Genomic DNA, 15670 nt, shown 5'->3' with positions numbered 1-15670 from the left:
ATAACCTACTCAGTAATACAAAGATCTGGAACACATTACAAATTATGAAGAAATAAGACAGTCTAATAGTCAAACCAGAATGGGCATCGTAGTGAATCTTATTGCCTTCAAAGTAGTTGCCTTTACTCTGATACTTGATATTATCACACAGAACGGAACAGACTATTATCCTCTTTTGAAGTTCTGTAATGTTTACAATGTTTACAAGGTTTTATTGGTATTGTTCTCTACTGTTCTGTTCAACTTTATAATACCTAAAGAGATAGACAATTCTTCTTAAGGAAGCAAGAAGCATCATGGTAACCATTGTTGATAACCTTATACTCTGTTTTTACATCGTGTGCTATGTCTATCCTTGGTTTTGACTGACAGTTTTGTTTTATCATGTTTGATTTTATTTTCTTCCAAAAAAAAAAGTAATAAGATCTACGGGAGCAATAAAACCCATAATGTGTAAATTTTGTTGTAATAAAGAGAGGGGAAAAAAAAGTGCCCTAAAGGATACAACAGCAAATGTATTTAGATGTTTTAAATAGATGACCATATTAATATTTTTGATTGGATCATTGAACACAACTGTTTGCAGTCTCACTGTTTGAATGTTCACTTTGTATGCTTTGATCCTGTGACCTGAACCACTGTCTCTAAGATGATAGTGTGTAATCTATTAACTGGTGATATCTTACTGGTTTTTTTTTTGTAGTTTTGTATTACTTGTACCCTTACACTGTTTTGTTTTGTTCTGTTTCTTTCTCTTTTTCCTTTTAAATAAAATTTTTTTAAAAATTTAAGAAAAGAAATAAAACAGTCAATATATTGGGGTGATAGATAACATAGGAATGAAGAAAATAAAGCCTCATATGTGTATTGAAATCCACACCATGTGATCTGAGGCCAAGTTCAAAGTTTGTCCTAGGTTTCAAAGCAGCCAAAGTAGAACAGGAATATGTCAGAGTGAGATTTACACATCCATCAACAAAGCAGAGTTTGCCCTGATACCAAAACCTCAGAAGAATTCCTCCGTGAATCCTTGTCATGAGAGTACTGCGTGATATAGCAGATGGTAGCCTTGACAAATTCCTACAGCTTTTATGGATTCAAATAATTGAAAATCTTTTTTAAAAATTGTACTTCTCATTGTCAATGGGAACATAACAGCGAACACAGTTGAAAAACAAACAGACCTGTAATGTGGTCTAGGTATGTGGCTCTCTAATAGTTAAGGTTCTTGCTTAAGGTAAATTTAGCCATATACCAAGAGCTTGGAGTTTTCCTTCTACAAAACTCTATGTATTACTTGACACCACTTCACCAAGATGGATAGGAACAAAGAACTGCAGGTTATATTTGGCAAGATCCTAAAGTACACATAATCTGTGGATTAAAGATGTTTCAAAGGCTATGGAGAGCAACCAAGTAGAAGATCAAGGTTCGCTTTTGAATTTACTGTGCTTAATTAGGACTCTTCAGTGAATTCTGCCTTACACCAGCAATGGTGAACCTTTTGGAGACCGAGTGTCCAAGCTGCAACCCCAAACCCACTTATTTATTGTAAAGTGCCAAAACCACATTAAATCTGAAGACTGAGGTTTTAATTGAGAAAAAACCAACAACAATACATTAACATCTTTTCCTTAAAAAAAAATTACCACATGTGCCATAACTCTGCTACTACTGCCTTAGCCAAAATCTAGTCTGTTCATTTTTAAAAATAATGAAAGGACAAAAATACCACGATTGTATGTCCCTTGCCCTTCCAGCATTTCCAATTCCTTCCAGGTGCTCTTAGAAAGTGTAAACACACATTTTGGGGAATTTGGACCTGGCTATTGGACAGTCTCCTGCAAGAAGTTTTCAATGACAGGGTTCCTAGGAGCCCCATAGATAGGACATGGAGACTCCGATCTAGAGATAAGGTGCAAATTCAAAGTGAGATGTGACCCAAGCTGAAAGGTCAAGGGAAGGGAGAGAGTGACCAGCTCGGTGAGGATAATACTGTGCAGAAAATGTAATTTCTCCTAACCTGCCCTCTAAATTCAGACTTGTGCATTTTTTACCTTCACATGTGAGTAAAACTCTCTTAGAGATTTCTTAGATAATAGAAGGATGCAAATCACATAAACAGAACTAATTTTTCCACCGAGTGTGTGCAAACACACACAGAAAATATGCAATAAGTTAACATCTTGTGTTAGCTCTCATGAGTGACCTTAAATCCTGAAATAATATATTTGATTTAATTTTGTAGATTGTGTTCAAAAATACGGCCAGTCGCCCCTATAGCATTTACCCTCATGGAGTGACCTTCTCTCCTTACGAAGAGGAAGTCAACTCTTCCTCCACCTCAGGTAGGAACCTTTACTTCTACTGAAAGAAGCCAGTGACTCTAGACATTACTGTGTGTTTCTGTCGTCCTCCTTGTACCATGGTGTAACTAGTGCAGCCAGCAGTATACATGTATAGTGAGGTCCTAAAACTTCCAACCAAGCTCTGCTCCTTTCGAAACTTTGCCTATCTGTAAGTACAAAATATAGTATAGTATCTTTTATTAGTGTTATAGTGGCCTCTAGTGGCAATATTAAATGGTTACATGCTATCGAGGAGCCATATATAAGATGTGATCAAAAAATGTCATGAGTATTTAAATAAAAATTTCAATGACTTATTATAGTAAAAGGGACAGTGCCATTTGTCCCCTTCAAGATCCTTCCCCTACTTTGGACACACTCATCCTATTGTTCTTGCCACTTTCTGAAGCAGTTCTGGAAGTCCTCTTTAGTGAATGTCTTTCCATGTTTGCCTCAATGTCTGAATCAATTCAAAATGTTTACAGCAATTTCTGTCAGGGTATCCTCAGCCACTGCATTCAGCAGATCTGGTACCATGAAACTTCTGGCTCTCCTGCAAAGTCAAAATGACCATGAAAGGCAAACATTTCCAATCAGTTCAGGATATCAAGGCAGTCATAATAGTACAACTAAAGACACTTAGGAGAAAGGTCATCTAGAACTGGTTCAGAAAATAACAAGAATGATAAATGCATTCAAAGCAAGGCAGAGTATCATGGCGGGGAATTAATGGCATGTGTTTTTTACTGTTTGAAATAACTTTTAAACATTTACACATTCAGTATATCTTTCAATCACACCAGGTAGTGTTAAATGTAAAAAGAATATTCTTTTATTAATAAGTTGGTTCTAGTGAGAACTAAAATAACTCACTTATAATAGTAAAACAATTTTCCAAATGAAAGCAATTTTGATTCCATTTCTTTCCCAGGCAACCACACCATGATCCGAGCAGTTCAGCCCGGGGAAATTTATACTTATAAATGGAACATCCTTGAGTCTGATGAACCTACAGACAGTGACGCCCAGTGTTTAACCAGGCCTTACTACAGTGATGTAGATATCACCAGGGATATTGCCTCTGGCCTCATAGGGCTTCTTCTGATTTGTAAGAGCAGATCCTTGGATATGCGAGGCATACAGGTATTTTATTTTGGAAGTAACCTTAAAAAGATTAAGAAGCAATATGTATGTGTACAAATTCCCCAAGATCAATATAATTATTTTGTACCGCAAATACATACTAATTAAATAGGTGGGGGAAATTCTAGGCATTTCTTATGGGTGGAACAATTAGGTGTCCTTGCTCAACAAAGGGGCCTCTCCTTCTAAAGAATGTACATAATAGTTATTCTTTAGAAAATGTGATAACACTTATCAATCTGGGAGTTTTTGTATGTGTGTTGTCTGTCTGGTTGCACACTGCCCAAGGTGATTCTTTAATGGTAATACTGTATTTTTGGTTTAATTGTGAAATTCAGGTCTATTTTTAATGACTGCATAATGAATAAATCCATCTGCCTCTCCTAACTTCTTCCCTTTCAATATTCCTCCCAAGATTTTTGTAGGGTGATGTGGGGGGCATCAGTGAGATACCAAAAATATAGCCATCTTTGTTATTTTAGAGATCTACAAGACAGAGAAATAGGAAAAATTCTAAAGTAAATGTTCTTAGAGACAGTTGCTAGTGATGTTGGCTCCAGTCAATGATCTTTGTCTAGTGAGGCTACGTTATACAAAATGATGTGAACAAAGATACTAATCTTCTGGGTTAATCCTCATTGATGATCAGTAGTCTCTCTCTCTCTCTCTCTCTCTCTCTCTCTCTCTCTCTCTCTCTCTCTCCTTCTCTCTCTCTCTCCCCCCCCCTTCCTCCCTCCTCCTTTCTCCCTCCTCCCTCTCTGTCTGTCTCTCTCTCTCTCTCTCTCTCTTTCTCTCTCTCTCTCTCTCTCTCTCTCTCTCTCTCTCTCTCTCTCTCGTACTGGGGATTAACTCACAATCTTGTACTTATTAGGCAAGGACTTAAGCCACTGAGCTAAATCCCCAGTCCTAATAGTCTCATTTATTAACCTGAAATTTCCAATTGGGCTTAGCAATAATTAAAGAGGTCTTATCCTAAGATTTACAAAATGAATACATGCTTTAGGAAACAAATACATGATTCTGGATCTTGCTCTACTGAGGTAAGTAAGGTAGCAAATGGGCAGGGAGAGGCATGAGACTGTCCTATCACAGTCTTCTTTTACTCTTTTACAACTATTTGGGACACCTTCAGTCAGCCACTCCTATTGAAATGTGCTCAATTTCAGACATAAACAGACTTTTGATTGCCATGCTGTCCTGAGATCATTTTCGAATCTTTGGATTTTCTGGTCTGCTTTCTCTCATATAACCCTGTAACCCTGACAAATGCTTGGTATGCAATGGGTTCTCATAATTGCCTGAATGATGAGGCCCTAAGGAGAGTGCCTCCGGGGTCTCTGAGATCTCGGTGTTAATAGATAATCAGCTGGTGCATTAATCACTAAACACAGCCCATCCATCCTCCAGAGGGCAGCGGACATCGAGCAGCTGGCTGTGTTTGCTGTGTTTGATGAGAACAAGAGTTGGTACATTGAGGACAATATCAATAAGTTCTGTGAAAACCCTGAAATGGTGAAACGGGATGACCCCAAGTTTTATCAATCAAATATAATGAGCAGTAAGTCAGAGCACTGTTTTTATCTATCAATTTTTCATTCAGCTGGTTGAAGTATGCCCATGTCTAGAAACAGAGACATAGATAAGAACAATCTGACCAAAGAGTCGCTGTCTTATCCTTACTTCCAATTCAAGAGTTTTTTGATGAAGTCCCTGGATGAAACTATGCTATACACCTTTGTCTAAGGGCCGTTATCTTTTAAACAAGAGGTCAAAACCTAGTTACCCTTAGCGTCTCCTATATCTCCTGCTTTCAATGTGATCCATGTGTGTGTGCTCTGGGCAGAGAAGAAGGCAGGAAAGGAAGGTACTACAAGTATTGGCCAGCAGACTCTCAGGATCTGAGGTACAAGGAGAATGTTCTTTATTTAAAGCCAGAGCAGAAACCAAATAAGTAGGTCAAAGCCCGGTCATCAGATCAAAGGAAAGCAAGTAAGTCTGGCGACGAGGAGTTTTGGAATCAGCTGTAGGAAGTTTAGAGGCAGGAGCGGCTCCAAGGTGTTACAGTTCCAAGATTACTGCTATAAGAAGTCTAGGAGAAATTTCACTGAGGCAGCTAGAAGCAAAGATCTCCATCATGGTCAAGGTCCTTTGTATGCTCTGCTGAGTCATTATTTACTCTGAAAAGTAAATAATCATAGCTGTGAGGATTATTTCTGCCTGGTCTGTCATATGTTTTCAGATGACTAACAACTGGTGTCATCAAAGCTGAGCGGTGCCATGACCAATAATTTCATAGAGGGCATTATTTCAGCATTTTTCACATAATTTCATTTCAGTGGTGAATTTGCCGTAGTTTTAAACAAGCACTGTGCAACAAAAATTGTATTTTCTGGTAACCACATTAAAAAGTAAGAGAAATAAGTGAAGCTAATTTCAATAATGTGCTTTATTCAATATAGTCTAGCTACTATCGTTTAAAAATGTAGTATAAAAATTAATGAGATTTACTTTATTACTGTCTTTAAAATCCATTGTGTATTTTATTCTGATAATCACATCACAGTGTAGTCTACCCACAACTCAACGTTCAATAGCCACTTGTAGCCAGTGGCTACCATATTGGACAATGGAGTTGTTGTAGACCAAGTAGGAAGCATTTAGAATGAGCTATAAACTAACAACACATTAGTTTTATTTCAGTGCTTCAACATGTATTTGTTAAGTGCCCACTTAAAATTTCATTAAGTGTCTGGGGCTATAATGGTAACCAAGGTAAATGTGGGCCCTACCAGTCTGGTAATCACATTTTTTAACTGATTGTCACAGTAAGTATATAAGGTAATTGAGATCTGGCCTTAAAGCAGTGTCTCTTTTAAAGATATGGAAGAATATGAATGCAACACTTGGTTGTCTTTTTTAGGAACATTCATTCTTCATGACTAATGTGTCAAGAAGATGGATTTTTTTTTTATATTATGATTGTCTTCCAAGTGGAATTATTCCAGACAGTATTCTAAATTGATTCTTAGAATATTTTTAAAGGCAAAGCACACAGCACAAAACAGTTCATATAGATTTGACAAATGAGCAAATAAACCAATGTAAATGAAAGGCTCTGTCTTCACCCTGACATTTCTTTGTTGGCCAACTCTGGAGAATAAGCTCTCATTTGAGAAGTGTGAATCTGACCTTCAAGTCACATGTTCCATCTGGTAAAGCTTATCTTGGATAATCACTGCCTTTGACACAACCAAATTAATACTGGCAGCTTTGTTTTAGGTATAATTATACAATGTCCTTTTGTTGGCACAGGCCTGGAAGTTTAACAGATTTTTCTTTTCCAGCTATCAATGGCTTTGTGCCCGGGAGTATAACTACTCTAGGGTTCTGCTATGATGATACTGTCCAGTGGCATTTCTGCAGTGTGGGGTCCCAGGATGATATCTTGACCATTCACTTCACTGGGCACTCATTTATCTATGGAAAGAGGCACGAGGACACCTTGGCCCTCTTCCCCATGCATGGAGAGTCTGTAACTGTCACAATGGATAACGTTGGTGAGTACACACATGGACACGTGGGGAAGGAGTTGACTTTGGACTTCTGGTTTCCTGCAGCTCTCCGGATGACCACTGTTCTTGGGGTGTCTCCCCAACCTCTTGAAGGCTCTCTTTTTACTGCTTTTCAGCATTTCTGTTTGGGAAATTGACTTACCTGGGTTCAGTTCTTTCACAGGAGTTGTATTTATACATCTCTGGGCCTCATGGGAAATAAAGACATACAACAGCAAAAAGACAAGACAAATATTCTAGCCATAAAGGAGCATTTCATTGATCAAAACGTCCCTTTCAGATAATTTAATACTATCATCTACTTTAGGGTTAACAATTATCTAATAAATTGCCTCAGAGGTTTCTTACAGGCAGCTTTGGGGTACAGACCTGAGTTTGAATCCTGTTCTGTAACTCACTCTCTTACAATCCTGCACAAATTATTTGGGTTCATTAAGTCTCAAATTATTCATCTAAAAAATATAGTAACACTTTACAGAATTTCTTTGACTACTAATTATAATAAAGGCCAATGGCCTAATATTCAACAGATGGTACCTCTTGGAGACTTCCCAAGAAATCTTCAACGTTTCAGCGATTCATACCATTTCAAAGAGATTCAAGTCTGGCCTGGTCCCACATGAATTATTTCTTAGATATATCTAAATATTTCCTACTTATTGTGAATAGATCTCATCTATTCACATTCTCCAACTCTCAAACCAGGTATACAGCTGACAAGATGTTCATGATATTCAAGGTTTGTTTTATTTTTGATTCATCCCATTCTTAATACACTCGAAAACCATGACTCTTAAGCTCCCTGTGCTGACTTTTCCATTTTCTGTAATCTCTACCCACCAAGACTTTTAGTATGTATTCTGTTACATGAGGTAAGTGAACTGATCATGTTCTTATATATCGCAGTAATGTGAAATAGCTTTTTAAAAACTAAATATATTCTTCCCAGTTTTTCTCCTATTTCTTCACGTGCCAATAACCAATGGTTCACACACTAACAGTGGTCATCAGGTCAGAGTTGGGTATCTCTGACTAAAGTTCATTAAAAATTACGTTATAATGGACCCTTGTTTTCCTGGACTTTCAGCATTCTCTCTGTCTCTCTTATGAAGGAACTTGGATGCTGATGACCATGAATTCCAGTCCAAGAAACAAAAACCTCTGGCTGAGATTCAGGGATGTTAAATGTATCGGTGATGATGATGAAGACTCATATAAGATTTATGCACCTCCAGAAGTATCAACACCCATGGATGTACGGAAAATAAAATTTCCTTCAGAAAATGAACATGAAGAAATTAATCCAGATGATGATTACCAAGATGATCTGGCTTCAGCATTAGGACTGAGGTCATTCAGAAATTCATCCCTGAATCAAAATGAAGATGAATTCAATCTTACTGCCCTTGCTCTGGAGAACAGCTCTGAGCTCATTTCTCCAAGTACAGATGTAGCTATAGGCTCCAATTCATCATTCGCGAGAACTGTTGTGAATAACATCACAGAACCTCAGAAAACCCTTCCTCATGTAGAAGCCTCAATAGCTGTTCACCTCCTGGAACACTTCAGTGGCTCAGACGAGAACCCTGTTGTTAATTCTTCCACAAAAGAGTATTCCAGCCCATATTCTGAAGACCAGATAGAAGAGCCCGAACAGTCAGATGTCACAGAGATAAGCCTATTAGGTGCAAAAAGATTCAGAGACAGAGAACATGCTACACACAAAGCAGCCAGAAAAAACAGAAACCAACTAAGAAAGCACAGGTTATCCTGGATGAAATTACCAGCCCATAAAACTCAGAGACATTCAAACCAAGACAATACTTCTTCAAGAATGGGAACCTGGGAGGATCTTCCCAGTGCTCTATTACTCCTAAAACAAAAAAATCCATCAAGGATTTTGGATGAACAATGGCATGTGGTTTCTGAAAAAGGTAGCTATGAAATAATTCAAGATAATGATGAAGATATGGCTGTTACAGAGCTACTTAACAGTCCCCAGAATGTCTCCAGGACTTTAAAAGAAAACAACCAACCTGAAAACAAGCCAGGAGAGCACAGCGACCACTCAAAGTATTCTGGATTTAGACCTAGATCTCTACACGTAAGACAAGGTGGAGAAAATGGCGAGTTGAAGAAAATACCAGTTTTCATTAAAACACGGAAAAAGAAAAAGGAACCAAAGATTGCACATCATATTCCTTTCTCTCCAGTGGACATTCACTCCCTCAAAAGAGCACACTACACCAGATTTTCAGACAAGAGACTTAAACATTCATTGTTACTGCACAAGTTAAGTAAAACATCTCTTCCCATAGACCTCAATCAAACACTCCCCTCTATCAGTCCTGTCCAGATAGACTCACTTCCTGTCCACAATCTGAGCCTAACAAGTAACACTGGTCAAACAAACATTCCTCCAGATCTTTCTCAGACAGTGGCCCCAGGGGAATACAATCAAACATCTCTTATTCAAGACCCTGTTCAAATGCACTCCACTACAGACCGCAGTCATAGGTCTTCTCCCACAGGGCTCAGCCAAATTGTCAGCTATGACTTAAACCACGAGTTACACCCTGTTGACACTGGTCCATTATTATCCCATGCCCAGGAACATGAAGCTTGGCAGATGACTACCTTTTCAGGGCTCAGTCAATCATCCTCTTCTTCAAGACAAGGTCAGATGACCTCTTCCTCAGACCCCAGGCAGATGACAGTCTCCACAGACCTTGGTCAAATGCCCCTTTCCCCAGACCTTGGTCAGATGCCCCTTTCCCCAGACCTTGGTCAGATGCCCCTTTCCCCAGACCTTGGTCAGATGCCCTTTTCCCCAGACCTCGGCCAGATGCCTCTCTCCCCAGAATTTGATGAGACCAGCCTTTCTCCAAACTACAGTCAGATGACCTCCTCCCCAGAACTCAGCCAGATGCCTCTCTCTCCAAAACTTGATGAGACCAACCTTTCTCCAGATCTCAGTCAGATGGCTATCTCTCTAGAACTTGGTGAGACGAGCCTTTCTTCAGACCTCAGTCAGAATCCTCTCACTCCAGAATCTGGTAAGACCAAGCTTTCCCCCAACATCAGTCAAATGACCTCCTCCCAAGAGCACAATCAAGTAACTCATTCCCCTGGCCTCAGCCAGGAAGCTCTCTCTCCAAACGCTACTGAAACAACCCATCTTTCAAATATCGGGCAAACATCATATCCTTCAGACCTTAATCAGACATCCTACCCATCTGAGTCTAATCAGTTATTGACTCTTTCAGAATTTAATCAGACTTCTCCTTATCCAGACCTTGGTCACATACCACCATCTCCTCTCCCATCTCCTTCACTCAATGATACTTTCATATCAAATGAATTCAATCCAGTGGTTATAGTGGGCCTCAGTAGGGATGATGAAGATTACATTGAGCTTGTTCCACGGCAAGAAGTTCAAATCCCTGAAGAAGACTATGCTGAAGTTGATTATGTGACCTATGATGACCCCTACCAAACTGATGGGAGGACAGACATCAACTCCTCAAGAAACCCAGATGACATTGCAGCATGGTACCTCCGCAGCAACAAGGGAAACAGAAAATACTATTATATTGCTGCTGAAGAAATATCCTGGGATTATGCAGAATTTGCACAAAGGTTTGGCTAGTTCTCTCCTTTTATAATATTCTCACTACTGCTAAAAAAAGTAATTACAATAATCCAGGAAAATAATTCTGGGCAGATTTGTGGAATATAGTTTAGTTGCTTTATTGCAAGTTGGCCCATACCATTTCCTTTGTCAATTTCAAGATTAGCTTCTCTAATTTGGACAATACCTGGATAACAAGAGAATAATCATGGTGAGAAGTCTGTGCTATCCTATGGGTAAATAAGCCCCCTCTTCTCTCTCCTTCTATCACAGACATTCTTACCGTCTTAGTGCTCCAGTGCATATCTGACCTATCCATAGCTATCTGATAATCAATATGATTTAATTGAAGTTGGTTTGAACACCAAATATTGATGCACTTACTTGTTTACAACACAGAGTGTCTAAGTTTTTAAAAGAATTTTTAAAAGATTATCTTCATTACTACTAAAGCATAGAAAATTATATTGGGCTGAGTTCTGTATCCTGGGATGAAGATAGAGAGAAGGAAAGAAGCAAACCTTGGGCAGTGAAAACTTCACAGGGATACAGCCTGGGGAATGCACACAAACTGTCTAAATAGAGCTCTTACAAACACTGTTACACTAATTAAAAACCAAAATGAGCTGGAGGTGGTTGTGCATGTAGGCATCTGAACACGCTGGTAGGCTGAGGCAGGAGAATCACAAGTTTGAACCCTGGCAAATTAGCAGTTTAGCAAGACTATGTCTTGATATTTAAAAAAAAACTAAAATGGGCTAGGGAAGTAGCTCAGTTCTAGGTCCTGGGTTCAACCCCCTATATCACAAAACAAAACCAAATATAATTAGTGGGGTGATTTGTGCACATTAACTTGTTAATCTGATGCCTGAGGTTTCCACATTAGAACTCTGCCCAAAATGCTCTCTTCTATGACTTCTGATTTAAATGTAGCATCCATTACTATATAAAAATTGTTCATTATCTAGAACTTCTAAGCCAGGCTCTCTGGGGACAGCATTAGGGATTATTCAGAGTAGAAAAAGATGGAACCAGTTCCTATAAACGCTTGCATCCCGTTCCAAGTCTGCAACCTGGTTGTTCATTTGTTTTTATGATGGACAAGGTTGTTTTGATTATCCCAACATGTTCTGTGAAATTGTATGCAACAATCAGAGCTCAGATGGATGAGGTTTGTAGGGAAAGCAGGCTTTTAAAATAAGATTCTCTGCTGATGTGTCAAGGAGTGCACTATACATTGTAGATTCAATGGATGAGCATTTGGATTATTTCCATAGAGTTGGGAAATCTGAGAGTCAGCAGGAGAATTTGACATGATTTGGCCCCAGACTAGGCTGATGAGCTACCTGGGGAATAAGTTGCTATATTTATATTTTTACTAACCCTTTTATTTTGAGGTAACTGTAAGTTCACATATGATTGTGAGGAATAATACGCAGAGATTTCCTTGTTATCCATTATCCAGATTTTCTGAGAGGTAACAGCTTCTAAAACTTTATTACACCACAACCCGTGTATCAAGATACAGGACCTTCCCATCACTACAACAATTCTTGTCCAAGTATAGACACATCTACCTCCCTCCCCACTGTATATCTCCTACTCCTGGCAACTACTACTATGTGCTCCATTTCTATGATTCTATCATTTCAAGAATATTATATAAGTGGGATTGTGCAATATATACCCTTTGGGGTCAGCATTTTTCCACTCAATATAATTCTCCAGAGAGCCATTCAGGTTTTTGTAGGTATTAACATACAAAAAGTACATTTTATTGGTACGTAGTACTCTTTAAGATGTGTGCCACAGTTTTTTGTTCTTTGTATTTATTTGTGGTGTTGAATATGATGTTTTAATAAATGTATAACTTGTGAAATAAGTAAGTTCTTTATCAGATGCAGTGTTTTTTACTTTTATCAGATGCAGTTTTAAGTGAGATCATGTCAATTTTTTTCTGTCTGGCTTATATCACAAAAGATCTTGAGGTTAATGCATGGTGTTAAAAAATGACAGAATTGTTCTTCTTTTTAAAGGCCGGATAGTATTTCATTGGTTCATCCATTCATCCTCTGATAGGCACTTGATTGATTCTGTGTCTTGAATGTTGTGAACAGTGGTGCAGTGAAGTTACAGCACAGAAGCTGACATGCTGATTTCATTTCCTTTGGATACGTGCCCTGAAGTGAGACAGCTGGACATGTAGCAGTTCTTTTTAATTTTATTGAGAATCTGCTGTACTGTTTTCCATAATGGCTGTAAACTAATTTACATTCACACCAATAGTGTATAAGGGTTCCCTTTTCCCTATATCGTTGCCAACATTTCTCTCCTGTCTTTTCTGTAACAGCCATCCTAATAGGTATGAAGTTACATTTCATTGTGCTTTTAATTTAGATTTCTTTATTAGTAATGTTCAGCATTTTTCATATACTTGTTGGAAATTTGCCTTTGAGAAATATATTTTGGTACTTTATCCATTTTAAAATCAAGCTGTTTGGTTTTTTTGCTACTGAATTGTTTGAATTTTTATATATTTTATATGGGTCTCTTATCAAGTACATGATTTATACATATTTTCTCTCATTCCATGTATTGTCTTTTTGCTCTGTTGATTGTTTCCCATATTGTTCATAGTCTTTTTAGTTTGAAACAATCTCATTTGTCTATTTTTGATCTTCTTACCTTTATTTTAGGGTCATATCCAAGACATCTTTGCCCAGAACAATGTCAAAAAGCTTAGGAAAGCCGGGTGAAGTCGCACACATCTTCAATCCCAGCACTGTGGGAGAGAGAGGCAGGAGGATTACAAGTGTGAGCCAGCCTAGACAACTGAGTGATTTAGAAACACCCTCTCTCAGAATAAAAAAAAGCTGGGCTGTATCTTAGTGTGAAGGTCCTACCACCACATAACTCCCCAGTACTGGAAAAAAAATTGCTTGGGAATAATGAAGGGTTTCAAAAACAAATGTAGAAAGTGGACATTCTCAGAGTACAAAACACCCATCCACCCACTAGCCTTCGTAGAGGTGACCTCCTGAGTCAGCTGACCATTGTCACTTGGCAGCCCTAAACTCTGGCACGGTACCACTGAATGGCTTTGTCTGCCTTTGATGATAAAAATTGTGTTCATTCATTGATTTATATTCATTCATTAATTTATGTTTGGCACAAAAATATATTAAGTGCTTGCTAGCTGCCAGATAACATGCTGGCAGTACAAAAAGTATTATGAGCAAACTAGGTACAATATCTGACTTTATGGGGCCTACACTACACCCTAGTGGCAGAGTAATATATTAATAGATTAATATTAATAGATAATCTCACAAGTGGATCACATGTAAATATAAATATTATAAGAACACTTCCAGGAATTTACTACATACACTATAATAATGTTATAGAAATATAAGGAATGATACAAGAGACTTGACCTAATCCAAAGGATCATAGGGAGACTTGGCTAGCAAATACTTGATTTAAAAGTTTAGAAAATACAGTTTCATTCATTCAGTCATGAATTTTCCCATGATAGATTTAGGAAAAACTCTCTGTGCTAGATACTATATTTAGTATAGTATCTAAATTCCTAAACTCCTGGAACAGACTTTTATTTCTTCTTTTAAACAAAATCCATTGTTATCATTTAGTGAAATGGACAACGAAGCCAGTGATGACGTTAAAAAAGATACCACGTACAAGAAAGTCGTTTTCCGCAAGTACCTGGATAGCACCTTTACCAAACGTGACCCTCGGGGAGAATATGAGGAGCATCTCGGCATTCTGGGCCCTATCATTAGAGCCGAGGTGGATGACGTCATCCAAGTAAGTTGACTTTTGAACCCTTTCAAGGCAATCAGAGGAATTTCCACAAGCACCAGAGGTTAGAAAAGTGAGGGTAGCAAAAGAGGTATAGGTGATTTATTTTCCAGAATTAACACATAATTACATTTCCTTTCAAAGACTGCTTGCTAAGCCATTTGGCAGCCTTCAAGACAAAACAATGATCTCATATTTTGTAAGTTCTGAAAATTACATAACCTGGAAAAGATCACACTGTAACTTCCTGTTGTTTTCTAAAAAGAAACTAAAGTTAGAGAGAACTAGTAAAGATGTAAAGGTGTCTGTGTGCCCTACCCAAACAAGCAAGTTTCCTATGGCTCTTCTCAATCCTGGTCACATCTTTGAAAATCCTGTTTACAGTTCTGGGCCTATAGCATCCTTTTCAACCTCTCTATCATTGACTCATTCGTTTATTTATCTATTTATTTAAGTGCAGAGATGGAACCCAGTTACATCTCCAGCTTCTTTTACTGTATTTTGAGAGAATGTCTCAGTAAGTTGCCCAAGATTCATTGCTCAGGTTCATTCTCCTGCCTCAGTCTCTCCAGCAGCTCAAACTAGGGATATACCCCACCGTGCCAAGCTTTGGTTTGGATTTTTGTTTAGACTTAAGCACTTTATGGGTCATTCCTTTTTCTAGGTTCACTTTAAAAATTTAGCATCGAGACCCTATTCTATTCATGCTCATGGACTGTCCTACGAGAAATCATCAGAAGGAAGGAGCTATGACGATGATTCTCCTGAGTGGTTTCAGGATGATAATGCCATCCTGCCCAATAACAGTTATACGTATGTGTGGCATGCCACGGATCGGTCAGGGCCAGAGACCTCTGGCTCAGCCTGTCGGGCTTGGGCCTACTACTCAGCTGTGAATCCGGTAGGTTCTTCTGTCGAAAGTTCTTGCTATCCCTAACTGTGCTAGCCGAGCCCACCGAGTGGAAGGGTTGGGTTGCTTTAAGCCTGTCTTCTGTTTTATGAAGAATGTGGAAGCCTTGTGGTCAGCTACACAGTTCCCATACAGTTACCATAACTCCCCTGCAGTATTCAAATGACGGGGTGGGGGGTTACTGATGTGCTTGTTGGCCCCAACCCAGAATCCTTTATTTATAGAAAAAAGATGCTTATTTGAA

At 38.5% G+C, this 15670-nt stretch overlaps 1 protein-coding gene across 2 annotated transcripts in view; it reads left to right on the top strand.

The window, feature by feature from the left end:
• F5 (coagulation factor V) overlaps positions 1–15670 on the top strand; it is a 59187-nt gene that overhangs the window by 27028 nt on the left and 16489 nt on the right. For both annotated transcript variants that reach the window (XM_063253638.1, XM_063253636.1), the window contains exons 9-15: positions 2249–2348; positions 3280–3491; positions 4899–5049; positions 6836–7048; positions 8176–10702; positions 14348–14522; positions 15181–15417. In XM_063253638.1, the coding sequence (XP_063109708.1) occupies positions 2249–2348; positions 3280–3491; positions 4899–5049; positions 6836–7048; positions 8176–10702; positions 14348–14522; positions 15181–15417 (3615 nt within the window). The remainder of the gene's footprint in view (positions 1–2248; positions 2349–3279; positions 3492–4898; positions 5050–6835; positions 7049–8175; positions 10703–14347; positions 14523–15180; positions 15418–15670) is intronic.

This window comes from Cavia porcellus, unplaced genomic scaffold (assembly GCF_034190915.1).
Source record: "Cavia porcellus strain 051 isolate PalLab524CR breed Dunkin Hartley unplaced genomic scaffold, mCavPor4.1 scaffold_7, whole genome shotgun sequence".
Lineage (NCBI taxonomy): Eukaryota > Metazoa > Chordata > Mammalia > Rodentia > Caviidae > Cavia > Cavia porcellus.
This window is presented reverse-complemented; position numbering and strand designations above follow the sequence as displayed.